General features: G+C 39.2%; 1 protein-coding gene across 6 annotated transcripts in view; it reads left to right on the top strand.

The window, feature by feature from the left end:
* The window catches only part of si:dkey-172j4.3 (diacylglycerol kinase eta), an 89,272-nt gene extending 73,765 nt beyond the window's left edge, over positions 1–15,507 (top strand). For 5 of the 6 annotated variants that reach the window (XM_044096987.1, XM_044096991.1, XM_044096989.1 and 2 more), the window contains 16 exons: positions 917–1,016; positions 2,511–2,576; positions 4,133–4,304; positions 4,379–4,477; positions 5,584–5,662; positions 5,946–6,053; positions 6,311–6,407; positions 6,510–6,617; positions 7,451–7,564; positions 8,349–8,483; positions 10,009–10,172; positions 10,272–10,377; positions 10,539–10,649; positions 11,066–11,179; positions 11,253–11,370; positions 12,121–15,507. In XM_044096987.1, coding sequence (XP_043952922.1) covers positions 917–1,016; positions 2,511–2,576; positions 4,133–4,304; positions 4,379–4,477; positions 5,584–5,662; positions 5,946–6,053; positions 6,311–6,407; positions 6,510–6,617; positions 7,451–7,564; positions 8,349–8,483; positions 10,009–10,172; positions 10,272–10,377; positions 10,539–10,649; positions 11,066–11,179; positions 11,253–11,370; positions 12,121–12,173 — 1,744 coding nt within the window. In that variant the 3' untranslated portion in view covers positions 12,174–15,507. The remainder of the gene's footprint in view (positions 1–916; positions 1,017–2,510; positions 2,577–4,132; positions 4,305–4,378; positions 4,478–5,583; positions 5,663–5,945; positions 6,054–6,310; positions 6,408–6,509; positions 6,618–7,450; positions 7,565–8,348; positions 8,484–10,008; positions 10,173–10,271; positions 10,378–10,538; positions 10,650–11,065; positions 11,180–11,252; positions 11,371–12,120) is intronic. The other variant, XM_044096988.1, reaches the window with a different exon arrangement.
* Positions 15,508–16,600: the final 1,093 nt, after the last annotated feature.

The raw sequence follows: 16,600 nt of genomic DNA, 5'->3' as shown, positions 1-16,600 counted from the left end.
AGTTAAAACTAAAAAAAGTTTGGTCTGATTCAACTTCAGACATTGAGAAAATAAAATGTGTGTTTTCATTTTGAATATCTATCAAATGTAACTTTTCGGTAAGGTGAAGGGGCTAATTTGACCTAAATAGTTCATTTAAAAACATACTGGTTCCACTGGCGTATTATGTCACCTATAACATGAGAAAAATGTTTTTAGTGTACTTTTTTTCTATTTTAAGGGATTATTCACTTAATCAAGCTCCTAATTCCTCCTAAAAGTAACTTGTAGTTTTGTCTTATTTCATGTTAACTAAAATATTTGCTCTAGAGACGAGACCAAAAACCCTTGGTAAGATTTTTGTATTTTTGCAGTGTGTGTGCGGCCATTCAGTCGGTATCAAAGTGGATTTTGGCTGTGTTGAATTTGTCTCTGCTGATATTCACTTTAATGTAATGTAAGCAGCATGAAGTAATGGAGAGCTCTAATGGTTGCCTCTGAACATTAACAAAGCTCACTGGCCTCACGCTGAGGAGGAAGACAAGCTGCTTTTAGATTTGAAGAATGTTTATTTTTCTTCTTTTAGGTGTAATTGGCATCATTCTGCATTTTCACTCCCCAGTGTTAATTTTAAAAAACACACAAATCCCAAATCCAATCAAGGTAAAACAAAAACAACCAAGAACAGGAGGTTTAACTCGCTTAAGATGATTTCATGTTTACTAAGTGCGGTGTGAGTTTGCAGAGAGTTGCCTGCTCACTTTCTCACCCAGCAGCAAAGTACCAGATGTGAATAAACAGTGACTGTAGGCAGCAGCAGCAGATCGCCGCCGCCGCCGCGTGTGTGTGAATATTAACCCTTCAGCATCATGAGTCAATCATCAGGTATCATACGCTTGATGCTGAGCACTAAGCCGGATCTGGTCCGTGTCGGCAGGTTCCTGTGTGGGACGGTGAACGATTTTGTGGCAGAGGTGGGGAAAGCGTACGAGAGAGCCACAGAGAACAAGGAGGAGGCAGATGCCATGGCAAAGAAGGTAAAGTGTGTGTGTGTTATGTAAGCACTTGTATAAGACCGACGCCGGCCCCGTGGGCTGATGGAGGTGTGTGTGTGTGTGTGTGTGTTTATATTGGAGTGACTACAAAACGCTGCACATCAAGTTTTATTACTTCTTCATGTGCGGTAGTCATTTTGGAGAATTATGTGTGTAATGTATTGTTACATCTACAGTAAAAAAAAAAAAAAGTGCTAAACAATGTTTACAATTCAAATTGGATAATATGATCATTGTTGCAGTTTTATATATTGGGATCTGTTTATGTCTAGTGGCATTTTTATTTTTCTTCATTAAAATGGTAGAAATAGGGAAAAAAACAATAATTTCACCCAGTATTGATCTCCCATTTTTTAAGCTTTTTACACAGTCTGCATCCTTAAAAAGTCTTAAATTCATGTATCTGAAATGAAGACGTTAAAATATCCTACATTCATTAAAGACTTTAAATAAGACATTAATTAACTTCATTGTCTTAAATCGTTTCACATAAATATTTACATTTTCTTGTGGCAGGACTATTTTATGTAGTTTTTTTCTGATGGATCTGAAGTTTAATCCATAAAGTCCTTTAAAACAAATTAAAAAGTCTCACATTTGAGTTGAGTCCTGCAGAAATCCTGTTTTTAAATAGTTGTGATGTCATTAATAGCGTTTGAGGATTATAAGTGGCGATGTTTGTTATAAGCACATCATGAAGGCAAACATTCACTTCTGATAAAAATAAAAAAACACTTTAATCACCTAAACTGTCATTACAACTTCATGTCACTGATTTTAAAGCACATTTGCTTCCATCTCCTCACTATTTTATGTAATTATTATCTCCTTCTGAAAAGCCGACACTGTTGACTGAGAACAGGTAATCTGCATATATGCTGCATGCCTGATTAAAAAAACTCTTTTTTTGATCACGTTTTATTCTCTGTCAGACTTTATGTTGTTAGTTTTGAACTTTAACGGTATGTTGTCCAAGTAGGGGGCACAAATGTTCTTTTTTCCTGAATTATTTAAAATTTCCCTTCTGACAAAAGAAAGTTTGTGACTGATTTAAAGAAATAATCAGCCACATGCTGCTATCTACCAATAACGTTTAATCTTCTTATTACATGACTTTAATAAGTCATGTAATAAGAAGATCAATATAATATTGATGCTGAATTAATATAATCTGTCGTGTGTTTAGATTGTATCAGTATCCAAATATCGATCTGACCTTATTTAAACGATTCATAAATTAGACGGGTGCAGCTACTTCATAAACAAATCTCTTCCAGTCTTAATCTGACTCATCGGCTCAGTTTAACCCTGGTCACGTTGTATTTTCATTTCCATTTCATTTTTGTGCATTACTAGTGTGTGCTTTAATCCTGAAAACTGTTTTATTTTCTTTGTGTGACTGTAAAGCGGACTTTGAAGTCAGTCTAAACAATAGAAATACCTCTGTCCAATCCTTCCTCTCTGTTTATCTCCCAGTGCGCCCTGCTGAATGAGAAACTGGATTCGCTGGTGAAGGCCTTAAGCGAGGAAGCAGAAGCTCAGGTACAGACAGTTTATCAGTGACGATCAAAGGAGCCTGACATGCTGCGGGAAAATGGGAAAAACAAGCAAAATTTTGGCATTTTATATATAAACCCCCTCAGCAAAGCAGGCCTGTTTGTCATGCTTGATGTAAGTTTCTGCTAGATTCATCTAAGGAGCTTCTGCAGAGAAATATCAAAAATAATTTTTATTCTGAGCCATATTTAGAATAAACTTAATTTTTTTTTGGATTTGTTCTTTTTAGTTTTTGTTTTATGGTTGTTCGGTCTGATTAAATGACTGCAGTAATGTACGCTTCTCTGTTCTTTTAATCCAATATGTACACAGAATAATTTGTAATAGTTATAGAATAGTAATAGAATAGTTATTCATACCACTATAATATATTTAAATTCTTACAGACTTAAGCTCAAGACCTCTATGGATTTAATTGGGATTATTTTCAGAGGACACAACTGAACACAACTGTGAATCCTTACAAAGTCTTTAAAAAGTCCTAGATTTGGGTGTCTAAAATTAAGGCCTTAAAATGTCTGAAATTCCCTTTAAAAAATGTAGGTTGGCCTTAAATACTCTAATCGCAAGTCTTAAATTTTGCAAAGGGTTTTTCTCACAAGATTTTTCTGTCAGGCTGAAATTTGAGTTGTACACAAACATCTACCTTACGCTCTTTGACTCGAGACATTTGAGGCTAGTGGCAACTAGCTGCTAATATACACTTGCAAACTAGCTAGCTAACATGTTTAGCCTCTGTCATGGGCGCATAGCCAAGTTTTTGCTTTGTTTGATTCTAATGCAGCATGCCACCCCCAGAACCTTCACCTATATATAGTTATATATTACATATAACTATACTATATATATACCTGTATATATATAGTATAGAGAGAGAGAGAGATTTTTCAGTATTAAATTTAATTCACAGTGGCATTAAAAAGGTCTTTAGAAGTCTTAAATTTGACTTTCTGAATCCTGTATTTTTAGCATCATCATTTTCCTCACAGATAATGGTGATGTTGTGTTGGTTTATCACATAATATTGCATATAAAGAAGGATTTGGAGTTTGTGTTTGTATTATGATTATATGTGAAAAGTCCAAGGGATATAAATACTTTTCCAAGGTCCTGCATACTAAATATTCACAGCGTTAACTTAGTTTTTTGGAAATGTTCTCATCTCATCAGGATCCCTGAAAGTCACAGCTTTGTTCCTGCTGAAGCTTCTTTATTCTCATATTGATTTATCTTATGGAGAAAATAAAAGTAAAGCCCTGAAATATCTGAAGGATTTCACGCTGCTGCTCGACAAATTGAGAACTGCACAGGATTTCAGACCCTGATCCTGCAGCCCGCCTCGCTGCAAATGTTCACAAAGTCCTCAGCCTTCTCCTGTCGCACACAGTTAAAATGTAGACATCAGAAGGAATTCAGTGGATCTACTTGTGAGACGTAGCCGATCTCTTTCTGGGATTTCACCAAAACTGACGTAATAAGTATAAAACATCTTTGCCTTGCAGGTGTTATGGGATTTACGTTTCCTATCTGCTTTCACACAGGTGGTGCCGGCAGGTTCAGCGCCGAGCCAGGAGAGTGGCGGCTCAAGCCCTGGTGAAAGTGGCGGCGAGTCGGGCTCTGAGGGCAAAACGTATCGGTCCAAAGAGCAGCTGATGCTCCGAGCCAACAGCCTGAAGAAAGCCCTGAGGCAGATCATCGAACAGGCTGAGAAAGGTAGCTCCACCCTCCACTGCTGGTTTAATTCAAAAAGCTTTGAGCGACTCACTGACTGACCTCCGTCGTTTCAGTGGTTGATGAGCAGAACAGACACACGCAGGTCCAGAGGATGCCGTCTTCATCCTCCATCACCAGGGAGAACAGCGAAGAGCTGAAGGATGCCGACACACGTAGGTGTCAGATTAGGCTCATGGCCCAGGGTCCCTGTGATTAATTGTCAATTAATGTTTTATTAGATTAGAATTAGTTCCAATGAATTAATAAATAACGTCCACTTAGACCTTCCAGCTGGCCATCCCTAAGTGGAGGCAGTTGATACAGAAACAAATATGGCGGAGAGATCCCAGAATGGGAAAGAGAAACGGTCCAAACAAAGTCTGCATCGGGATACAAAATGTTATTTATGTGGTTCAGTTTAGAAATATAAACACTCAACAAGTCCTTAAGTTTCACCTTAATGCTCACTCAGCCGAGCTGTATGGCGGAGCTGCGTCACCGTCTTGAATAACGACTGGCAGGCGAGGACGCAAAACATGTGTAGCGTGACACAAAACCCTTTTTGTCCAAAATTTAAAATCTCCCTCTGGATTTTTTTTTTGCTTATTTCAATTGTATGCAGTTCTTTAAACGTCCTCTGAGAAAATATATTTGCCCATTTATCCATAACAACAACCCTCAGCGGCAGAGAAGTTACCGTAATAACCCGATGTTGGCTAGAAGGCGCAACGCCTCCCCTTTCAGAAACCGTTGGAATCTTTCAAAGTGTCGAGGAATTACGGTTCTGCAAATCTGGCTGGATCGCTGGCGCTCCGTTTAGGACTTAGAGTGTTAAAAGAAACATTCCAATAGACACGATTGATTTTGAGAAAAATGTTTGTATTCTTTCAAGAGCAACGACAAACATCTCTATTCATGGGAAATTAAGGGTTTTTCATATTTTATTATTTCCATCTTTTATTTGTCTATTAAGCAACTGAAGAGGCTCCCACTTTGTTATAGTTCAAATTTAATAATGTGAGTAAAAACATAATTTTCTCTTTATTCTGTTAGTATTTCAAAATGTTGAAATGTAATGCTTTATTGTATTATAAATCAGAATATTATGTAAAATTTTGCCTAAACTTTTTAAGAAAATGAACGGCCACCAATTAACCAGTGGATCGATAAGATCAATCAACTTTAGACAAACTCAATAATCGATCTCTTGCATTCCTAATAAGTCCAGAAATGTTCAGCCAGGATATGTATGATATTAAAATGTGATTATTGTGTCCAGGAGGTTTGAGTCCCACCTCGCCCATCGTCCTGGAGAAAACAGAAAGTCTGAACGCCGTCACCTTCAACGAGGACACAGTGTAAGTTCGTCACAAGCTCTAACGGGTTCTACACAAAGTAGCAGAAGTATTCATTACAAAACAGCAATTTGACTTCTGAAAGGAAATATTTTCTATAGTTGTATGAAATGCAGCAAATTCTGTTTGTGAAATTCTATTTGTGAAACATTTTGAATGACCTACTTTAACTATTCACTACTTTGCGTTCATCACATATAACCCCATTAAAATAAACAAATATTTGCATTTGAAGGTGATAAAATGGGTCTTACTGAGTTAACTAAAAACCTGCATGTTTCTCTAGTCAGTGCACAGAGAAGTGTGTGATGAATAACTACTTCGGCATCGGGCTGGACGCCAAAATTTCTCTGGAGTTCAACAACAAGAGGGACGAGCATCCCAAAAAGTGCAGGTACAAAATCGACTCCAGTTGTGTCGTTTTCAAGCACAGATGTTCAAACTCACATTTGAACAAACGAGTCAGTTTTTCTTCCTTTTCTACTTTCTTTTATGCAGCAGTTGTTTTGTTAAGGTTTTAAGTTGTTACTGCCTCCAGATTTCGTGGCATAATCCCTCAAACACAGCAGTGTAATTAAACATCAGGACATCTCTGCTGATTAAACCAGATAACTTCAGTAAAGCTAAATTTGAACGCTTCTCAATCTGCAGTAGTCGCACCAAAAACATGATGTGGTACGGAGTCCTCGGGACCAAAGAGCTGGTCCAGAAGACCTACAAGAACCTGGAGCAGAGAGTCCAGTTGGAGGTCAGGCAGACGCAGCTCATTATAACTCCTTATGAGCAGAATCACAAGTTTAGCTGCTTCATTTCCCCCCCGTCATCCTGAACTCTTCTTCTCTTTCCACAGTGTGACGGCGTTGCCATGTCGCTGCCGAGCCTGCAGGGCCTGGCGGTTCTCAACATTCCCAGCTATGCAGGAGGAATCAACTTCTGGGGAGGAACCAAAGAGGACAATGTGAGCAATCAGCATCCCCACCTTCGAAACGGAAGAGGAAGAAACACGCAGCATGCAGCAGCAGCAGCAGCATGCAGCAGCAGCAGCAGCATGCAGCAGCAGCAGCAGCATGCAGCAGCAGCAGCAGCATGCAGCAGCAGCAGCAGCATGCAGCAGCAGCAGCAGCATGCAGCAGCAGCAGCAGCATGCAGCAGCAGCATGCAGCAGCAGCATGCAGCACAGGACCTGCAAACATCTTGAAATGAGATAAAACTAACAAGTAGCATGACAAGATATGAGAGTCAATAATTCCTTAATATTGATGAAAAGTACCGGGCAGAAATGAAATAATCTAATAAAAATTTTTTAACTCAAAGTGTATTTTCCCACTGGCAAATTATTTCACTTCTAACTAGTACTTTTCATCATTATTAGGGAATGATTGAAGTAAAAAAGCTCCTACATCTTGCTGAAAAGTTAATTTTGTCTTATTTCAAGTGTAATAATATTTTTGCACTGGAAACTAGATCGAAAGTATTTGCTAGAAGTGAAATACAGTGGAACTAGACTTTTTTTTCTCATGATATATCTTGTTCCACTGGCAGGTTGTGTCACTTTTATTGAAATAATTATTTATCTAAAACAAGCTCCTAAAAGTTATCCAGCTTATTTTGTCTTATTTCAAGTGGACTCATAAATTTGCACTAGAAACGAGACGAATTTGTTTTTGCGTTGCGCCACAAACGGCAGCATTGAAACTTTTGAAGCTTCCCCTGACTTAATTTTTCAACAACAGCCACCGACACCGAAAGCAGCAGCAGCACTTTTGAAAGCTGAATAATTTGTGTCTTCAGAACTTTGGAGCGCCGTCGTTCGACGATAAGAAGCTGGAGGTGGTGGCGGTGTTTGGGAGCATGCAGATGGCCATGTCCAGAGTCATCAACCTGCAGCACCACCGCATCGCTCAGGTAGCAGAGTCTGTGTGAGAAATGTGTGAGAAACCTTTTCCTGTGCACACGATGCCGAGCTCGAAAGGGTTTTCTTCAGCAGGGATTCTGTAAATTTAGCTACAAAATGACGCCGGTGAGCAGGGAACATCATCAAAAAAGGTTCGATTTCAAAAATCCACAGTAAAATTTTACCGCAATTAATTTGACTGTATGATTTAGAACAAAAGTGCATCTTACAAAATGCTCACATTTGAACAATTAATCAGATTAATTGTGATTAATTGTTAGTGAAACTACTAACTGCTTCACTGGAGGAACAATTCAAGAAAAGGTACTTTTGCATTTAAGATTAAAAAAGTAGTTTAGTAATCAGGTTAATCTTGCTAATTAGTAATCAGTTAATCCAAAAAAAAAAAAATCAACAGATTAGCCCTACACTGTATTTGCAGAGTGCTTTGCTACAAATGATGGTGCGTTCACTGAAGCTGTGTAATTGCATTTTAGGCAATAAAATGTTAACATTTTCTTATTCGAAAAATGAGTAGAATTATTTGTTCACTTGTATTTTTTGATGCATTTCTGATATTGCAAAGAGAATGCTTACAATAAAAAAAATCTGCATAATGTGCTCATTTCTTTACCCAGTTAATCAATTAATCGTCTGAACAGTCGATTACTAAAACAATCATTAGCTGCAGCTCTAACCTGCTGCCAGTTTCAGGATGTAAAAGCCAAGGAAACTGTTGAAGCAGGTGTGTGTTTTCAAGGTGCAGGCGAGAGACCTTGTCCGTGTTGCTCTCAGTGTCGGCAGGTGAAGATCACCATCCTGGGGGACGAGGGCGTCCCGGTGCAGGTGGACGGCGAAGCCTGGATCCAGCCGCCCGGCATCGTCAAGATTGTGCACAAGAACCGGGCTCAGATGCTCACCAGAGACAGGGTGAGCTCACACATCCAGATATACTGAAATATATTAGCATAAAGCATGTATATATGTATGTGTATATGTATATATGTATATATATCAGTGACGTGCGGTGAGGTTCATAGCTGGTGAGGCACTGACGTCATCAGAATCAGATTTGCAAATAGATGCATAGATTGACAGCAGTTTACAGGTTATGTTTCACTTCTGCATCCTTACACATACAAACTGTAGCTCACAAAACACACATATTATCTCCTGCTTCGATTGAAAGTCCACTTTTTAGTGTTGTAATGTAGTCATCCATGTCGAAAGTCGGGATAAGCGAGAGGAAAAAAATCACTATCTCTATTATAATCTATCGCTGCACTTGACTTGCTTCCCGAATCGTTTAGCCTAGCTCGCTGTCACTTACTCGGCAGTTGAGGAGTGAACAAGACGAACGTCTGGGATCTTGAGCGCCCCCTGCCATGAGGCAAGAGAACTGCCTGCCTCACCTCGAACCTGTTCTCTGCCGTTTATAATCGCTCATTACACGAAACACGTTACACAAACACAGTTGGTGACAAAAAGCACTGTACATTATATACATAAGCTAAATTATTGGAAATAAGTTCACATATTAAATTTGTTTAAACCATTTTATTGACGCCGTAAAGCAACATGCTCTCTCCGCTTAGCAGCCAGCGCAGAGCCAGGGGTTGCGCAATCCAAGGTGAGGCAGAGCTCGCTGCTGCCTCACCGGCATCGCTTCCAAGCATTTGAATGGGAAAATAAGAAAATTCAGCGATTTTGAACAAATAAAAATCAAAATTGGTGAAGCTACATGAAAAATAAATATTTTTTAGTACAAACCACCGGATGAATATAACAATTTAAATTACTTTATGATTATATATTTTCTTTCTTTCCATGATGGCTGGTGAGGCACTGCCTCACCTGCCTCCACCTCACGTCACTGATATATATATATATATATATATATATATATATATATATATATATATATATATATATATATATATATATATAAACTGAAGACAGCTTGACAGAGTAAGGCCTGAAATACTTCTCCTGTCCTGAGTCTGCTGCTCATCCTGTTGACTCTTTCTTTCTATTTCAGGACTCCTTAAATCAAATCCTTCCTCTCTGTGTTTGCTCCCTCTTCGTGTTGCTCAAACCTTTGAGAACTCTCTCTCTCTCTCTCTCTCTCTCTCTCTCTCTCTCTCTCTCTCTCTCTCGAGCCGAGCGCGTTTGGGCGGTTTGTTTCCATGGTTTCCTTTGCCGCTCAAAAGTGTGCTTGCTCGCCAGTTATTCCCCTTAAGCACGATCCAGCGAATAATGAGGCACCGACAGACTTTATGAATGTTAAACAAAAACAAAAAGAGATCTGGGTCGGTAAACGACCGTAAAAAAAAAATTTTATCAGAGGAAGTGTTATTCCATAACTAAACGCAAGAAATCGCAGGATTTGGAGGGTATATCTTTAACTTTTCTAAATATTGAAGATCAGTTTTGTGGCTTGTTTCTGTGCGGCCAGGCGTTTGAGAGCACGCTGAAGTCGTGGGAGGACAAGAGGAAGATCGACAGCTACCGCGCCGCCAGGCCACGCCTCAACTCCCAGCAGTCCATGGAGTACCTCACCGAGGAGGAGTGCGCCCAGGTGCAGCAGCTGGGCATCGTGGCCGACATGCTCATCAATAAGTAGGCGCCGTTAGCTTTAGCGTCTTTACTGCAACCAGTTGTGTCGCTTTAGTTAGGCAATCGTGACTTTGCTACTTTTCCTCCTCTCCTCCGTTTTAGAATCCGCGAGGCGGCTAAGACCCACAAGCTGGTGGAGCAGGAGCTGGCTCACGCCGTGAACGCCACCGCGCTGGTGCTCACCGAGGCCAAGGTGTCCACCAACGAGGTGAGACCGCGACGGAGACGCACATGGCGGCTTTGACCGATTCTCAGCCGTGTGTCTGTTGACCTCGCTGGTTTTGTGAAGGCAGCGATTTCCAAACGTTTGTCGAGTTTAGGAAGGTAACAGTTGGAAACAGCGATTTATTATTTGAGTGTTTTATTCAGAGGTTGTTCTATGCGCTCCAGTGTCTGAGCCGCAGCACAGCAGTGGAGATCGTCAACAGCAGTAAAGTCCTCCAGGCTGAGACCAGCATGCTGCTGGACGGAAAGCTCCTGGTAAGAGTTCAGCTCCGTCACCGTTCTCTCTCCGTTTCCGTTTGAACGTTTTGCTCAGCCTGAGTTCATCCACAGAGACGTGTGCCTTTCTAAACAAAAGCACTTTGTGCAGACAAACAAACGTAGAGTTGAGAACTAGAGTGTGTCTGTTCCTCGTTCTGATCTCTGCATCCAAAACTAGCATCACTTTATGGACGCTGACGTATTCCTGCAATTTCCTTGTCATAGTTTAACTCTTAAACAAGCGTTTTAGTTTCACTTCAGATCATTTTCTTTTAAAATTCCCATGACATCTTTTTTTTTGTTTTGTTGTTGTTTAAAACTCCTAAATGTCTATTTATTCAGAAGACTCTCATAAGCAAATGTTGACCCTTTCAGACGGAGCAAGTGATCCAGCGCCTCTTCTTCTCTTTCAGTCGGATTTTCCCGAGGAGGAAGAGCTCCGATTGACCCTGAACCACCTGAGCGCTGAGCTGCTGAAGCTGGATGACATCCACTGGATCTGTCCGCTCATGCAGTGCTCCGAGGAGGTACGCGTCATCACTGGTCGTGTCGCACAAAGCTCTGGCAGCGTGTCGACCAGCCCCACTGTTTGTTTTGTAGGACTCTGTGCGGAGCAGCAGCAGTAAAGGCAGCAGCAGCATGAAGCTGAAGATGATTCCCAAAACGAAGAAGGAGAAGGAGAAGCTCCACAAGCAGAAGTCCAACAGTTCTCTCTCAGGTAAAAGCTCAAGTGTTTCAAGGAGAATTTGTGGATTTTTGGATTAGGTAAGAAAATGGATGATTAAAGGAACATTTAAAAGATTTATTCTACCTCAAGATGTGGCCAGTTTTATTCATATTTATCATTGAGCGGATTAAATAGAAGTGGATCACAACCTGGATAAAGAAATGTTCAATAAAAGTACAAACCGTGGTAAAAGTAAAATGGTTATTAGCAGTCAAATTTTGATTTAAACCTGAGTTTTTGAAAACGTGTTTGTTATATTTCTGAGCAGAATATGCAAAACACCGTTTGCTCCTCCACAACAGAGACAGGATGGGGACCCAGAATGAAGCCTCTACAGTTGCTTTGGGCTCCATTTTTTATTAAATTTTTTTTACATAAAAAGATTCTGTGCTGGACTTTGTGACGAACAAAAATGTTTTCATTTCAGAGCATAACCTCGATAACCTTACCGATGATATTTGCGTTTTTCTTTGACGTTTTGCGTCAACGTTGGCGTCGTTTTAGGATTCCTAAAGTCTTCAATCTGTTTGTTCTTTTACAAATGTATATTCTTTTGCAGCATTTTTATGGGATATTGTAGGTTTCTCTTGTGTGTTTGTTTGTGTTTGTTTTGTTGTTGTTGTTGTTTGGTTTGTACAGTGCTCCATCAACAGAGTTTGACAACAGTTTGCAAACCTTTTAAAAATGAATTGAAAGTTTTTTTTGTGCTGTAATTGACGTCGTTTTCTGTGCTTTCTGCAGGAACGTGGGATCTTAAAAGTGGAACAACTGAGGCAGATTCCTCAGTCAACTGAACACCGTCGCCTCTCTTTAATACGACCCGCTCTGACCCGCTTCCTGTCCAGTCATGAGGCCCCTCGGTTTCCCAGAGGCGTCACAAACTGAAGTAATGCCTTCTTCCCTTCTTTTAAGCATTTTGCTCTGTTTTACTTCTTCGTCGTCTGGTTTTTTGCAAACCAGCAGGTAATCCCCCAATTTCTTCTTTTTTAAAAAAAAAGCAGGGCCTGTTTCTGTGTGGCATTGCTTTAATGCCGCCATTTTGCTTTTATTTCTGAGTGCAAGTCAAAGAAGGAACCATGCAGGTTGTGGGAAAACCAGGAAATGCGTTTTACGTGGTGCTCACCTCGCATGTCAGGTGTAAACCTGAATTTTTATCCTAAGTTGTTACAATCTAGGTTGTGGTTTTTTTATATATTTTGTTGTTTTTTTTTTTTCTTCTTTATATGAAGAAAACTTCTGACTCGCCTTTGGACTGCATATTTATTTCCTGTTGCTACTGCCATGAGAACTCCCAACGGCAACAAAATCAACAAAAATGAACAAACTGAGACGTCTCAGCTTTATCGTCTGCTGAACTGGAAAATATCTTCAATGTTGCAAAAAAAAACAAACAAAAAAAACAAACAAACAAAAAAAAAATCCTAAGGAATGTACTTGTGTGGACTTTTAATAACATGTGAATTAAGATGCTGTTCTGTTCGGCTCCGCGGCGGCGGTTCTATTGTCGTCTTTTTAAAGTGGTTCTTCAGTGGACTCGTGCGATTCCGCCGCAAAAACAAACAAAAAAACAAACAAACAAACAAAAAAAAAAAACCCAAACGCGAGTCATTTTGTCGAGAACTCGGCGGGGTTTAGAAGTACATCTTTGGGTTTTATTATGTGACTTACGTGGGAGTGAACTCTCCCCCTGCTGTGCACTTGAATTCAGAACCGTTGTGAGGAGCGGCGCCGGGCGAAATGGTGACGGTGTTTACAGGAGGAGGAAGCATCAAGGACACTTTGAAACGCCTCAACAGCTTCTCAGTGTGTTGCTCTTACTTTGTCATACTACATGATGGTATACTAAATATAAGAATAAGAACTAATATGTATTGGATTTTTTTATTTTTTTTTGCCTTGTCTGTGGTTTAAAGCTATTATTATTATTATTATTATTAAGACAAATATATATCTATTTTTTTGTATACCTTATTTTCCTAAATGGTAATCTGTGAAGCTGTCCTGGCGTTGCTGCTTCCCCCTTTGAAACGTTCAATCACACATTTAGACGCCGTTCTGTGTCCCTGCATGCACGCCAAGCCTTTCTTCGCCTCACAGTGGAAATCGCCTCAGAGTGGCACATTTTAGCTTGCGACATTTGTGAACGCCATACTAGTTTTTGAGAACATACATGTTGAACGAATTTTTATTCTAAGTCAATATTTTTGGAGCTTCTGTTGAGTATAGTTGCTATTTGGCTTAAATTACTAAAATATAGGTTTCATAGACTTCCTGGCTACCGTTTAAGAGTGACATTTTCATGTGAGATTTATTTTTTTGGACACTTTAGAAATGACAAACAAAATGCAAAGTTCCTCCAAATTTACTCGCTGTTTAAGTTCTAAAAATGATACCTTGTTGCTGTTTTTCTAGTAAGAAAACGACGTCACTTAACGTTATTTGTCAGACTATCCGCTAGCCTGCACCTGGCTGCTTTACAGTCACGCCACTCAAAGATTACCTGTTGACGGCTAACTTACGTCAAGTGTGCGCTAGCAGACCCTAGATCATGTTTATAGACTTTGATATTGAGTGGAAAGTAAAATAAACTAGTAAAATAAAGCTAATTCTTCACTTTCTATTTAAAAAGGAGTTGAAACCAATATGTTGAATTTGTTTTTTGTTTCAGAGCCATAAGTAGAAATATAGATATATAGTTGGAGTAACAACATGAACATTTTAGATGTGATAATGTACTGAGAAATTTAAATGGCTAAATACAATTAGCTTACTTAACTCACAAGCTAGCTTAAAGCGAGGCACAAAATTAGCCGTTCCATATTCTTTCTTATTTAGCTCACATTGGTTTTAGTGTTTAAATTCTGGAGTCATAAATTTAACTTAAACTGTTAAGTTTTTCTGCTTCGAGCTCGAAAGTCACTAGCATTTCTACCAGGGTACAGGTGAAAACAAACAAAGAACGGCTATTAATTTTGGCTACTTGTTCTGATGAATCACTGTGAGGCGCTGTAGATATTCAGCTGTGGTAGGATTGTGCTACTGTATCCATAGTGTGCCAGCTACACGCTCAAAACCTTATAGAGGCTTTAGTGGTTGTTGTGCCAAGTCTGTACTTTGGGTTTAAGGCTTAACGAAGTGAGTGTGTGTGTGTGCGTGCGTCAGTAAGAGTGTGTATGAAAGCGTGTGTGTGTGTGTGTGTGCAAGCTTTTGACACGCCTCAGATGCAAACGTCGTTGTGTGTCGTACATTTCAAAGTTTACTGTATCTTTGCCTTGCACTTTACAACGACGCAAACTTAATAGGGAAAAAAAAAGAAAAACAAAAACCAACCAAACATTTGCATAAGTACGTGTGTTGAAATTTTGAGTGAATTTTTTTTAAAACTGATTTGATGAGAAGATATTTAAGATATTGTACATGGATACAAATGTGCTGGTAAAATGTAATATATAACCAATCATAAAGCGTATATAAACACAGATGTAAAAACCGAGGTTTATGACGTTGGTGGTCTTAAATGATGTGATGATGTCCTACCGCAGTGTAAAAGATGTTGAAAACTGTAATTATTCTGCAAATCTTAAGTCAACATATTGAAACTGTCCAGTGTTATTTATGGATTACAAATGACTCGTTTACACAGCCGAGGTGTTCAGCCGCTGTCGAGCCAATCTTTGAGTGCTTTTCAGTTTGATTACAATATGCTGTACTGCAAACGATGACCAAGATGTTGAGGTATGAAAGCCATTTTGTAAAAAAAGAAACAAAAAAAAAAACTGGTTGCCTGTTTGTTTTTTAAGAATAATTTTATTGATTGTCTTTTGGATTTTCCTTTTGAAAGATTCTTTTTTTTTTTTTTTTTTTTTTTCTAGATTTTGTGTTAATTTGTTTTCAAAATGCAAAAACTGGGATTTGGATGGAAACTCTTCCAATCGCTGGAGCGCCAGTGGAAAAAAAAAATGTGCAGATTGAAAATGTTTAGCGGCGTTGGTGCAGCAGAGCCTGAGCAGTGAGCCAGACTAGATGTTGCACGACCTCGAGGTGTTTTCGTGTGCTATCATGTGCGGTGTATAACAAAGACAAAGTCAGTGCAACCCTCTGGAGATTAAATGAATTATTGAAGTGTGACACTTCTGTCTTGTTGTCATGTTGAATTTTGCACAATTTAAAGTGCCAAGAACTTTTCTTTTTTTTTATTTTTATTTTTGCTTGCAGACATAAAGATAAGGATGTAACATGAATGTAGCTTTTAAATAGTTTAGCTAGCTGCTCTGATATTTTTGTATTTCTATCATATTGTGAATATCAATTTTCAAGCATAGCCATAGATTTTAAATTATATTTATACAGAGAATATGAACATACTTTAATCCAAATCTGTGGCCCTCTTAGCTCTTCTGATTAACGACAAACATAATCGAAACCGGAAACTATTTTTCGTCTCATTAAAGCTTTAAAAACACAGTCCTGTAGAGAATCTCTCCTGCTCCATGTTACTAAGCCGTTTGTCACCAGTTTTTGTTTAAATTTAAATCTCATCATGTTGCGTTTGTCGCTCTCTCAAGGCCGTCCACCAGCAGGACTCACCGCAGGCCTTTACTGATGAAAACAATGTGCTGACACACGATCTGAGCATGACTCAGCGGCTGCTCGCTTCACGAACAAAAGACACCGAGTCATTGAGCTTCCAGCCTCTTCACATCATTTCACTCTTTCCATTCTGTGCCCAGATATGGATCGTAAACTCTCTCTTAGACGTCTCCTTTTCAAACTGCAGTCATGTTTAGTGCATTTATGAAAATGCTGTAAATGTAAAAAGTAACTTAAAGAAATGTGACTTTGCATTACAGTCATATCTGATGCCTTGAATTTGGCCTGTTTCTTTAAGAAGCTTCCAACACTAATCATGATACTTCTCCATGATGCCGTTTACATCCATTTTTAGAGCGTCGTAGTTTGTATGATGAGCCCAACAGGCGTTTGCTAATTGCTGCTGCCACTAGTTTATAGGAGCTGAGTTGCTCTGTGGGTTGGGAGCTTTGGATAATTTTCATGAGCAAGCGTTTAGGCACCTCCGAATGGTTGCCATGGACGATTCAAGGATTTCTCAGACATCCAAGAAAGAACCAAAGCATCACTCCAGGTATGTTTTCAGAATAATGTGATATAAATCTGAAAAGAGTCAGTTTTGCATAATAAGCTTCCTAAATATTTAAATATT

Source organism: Gambusia affinis, linkage group LG18 (genome assembly GCF_019740435.1).
Source record: "Gambusia affinis linkage group LG18, SWU_Gaff_1.0, whole genome shotgun sequence".
Classification (NCBI taxonomy): Eukaryota; Metazoa; Chordata; class Actinopteri; order Cyprinodontiformes; family Poeciliidae; genus Gambusia; species Gambusia affinis.
This window is presented reverse-complemented; position numbering and strand designations above follow the sequence as displayed.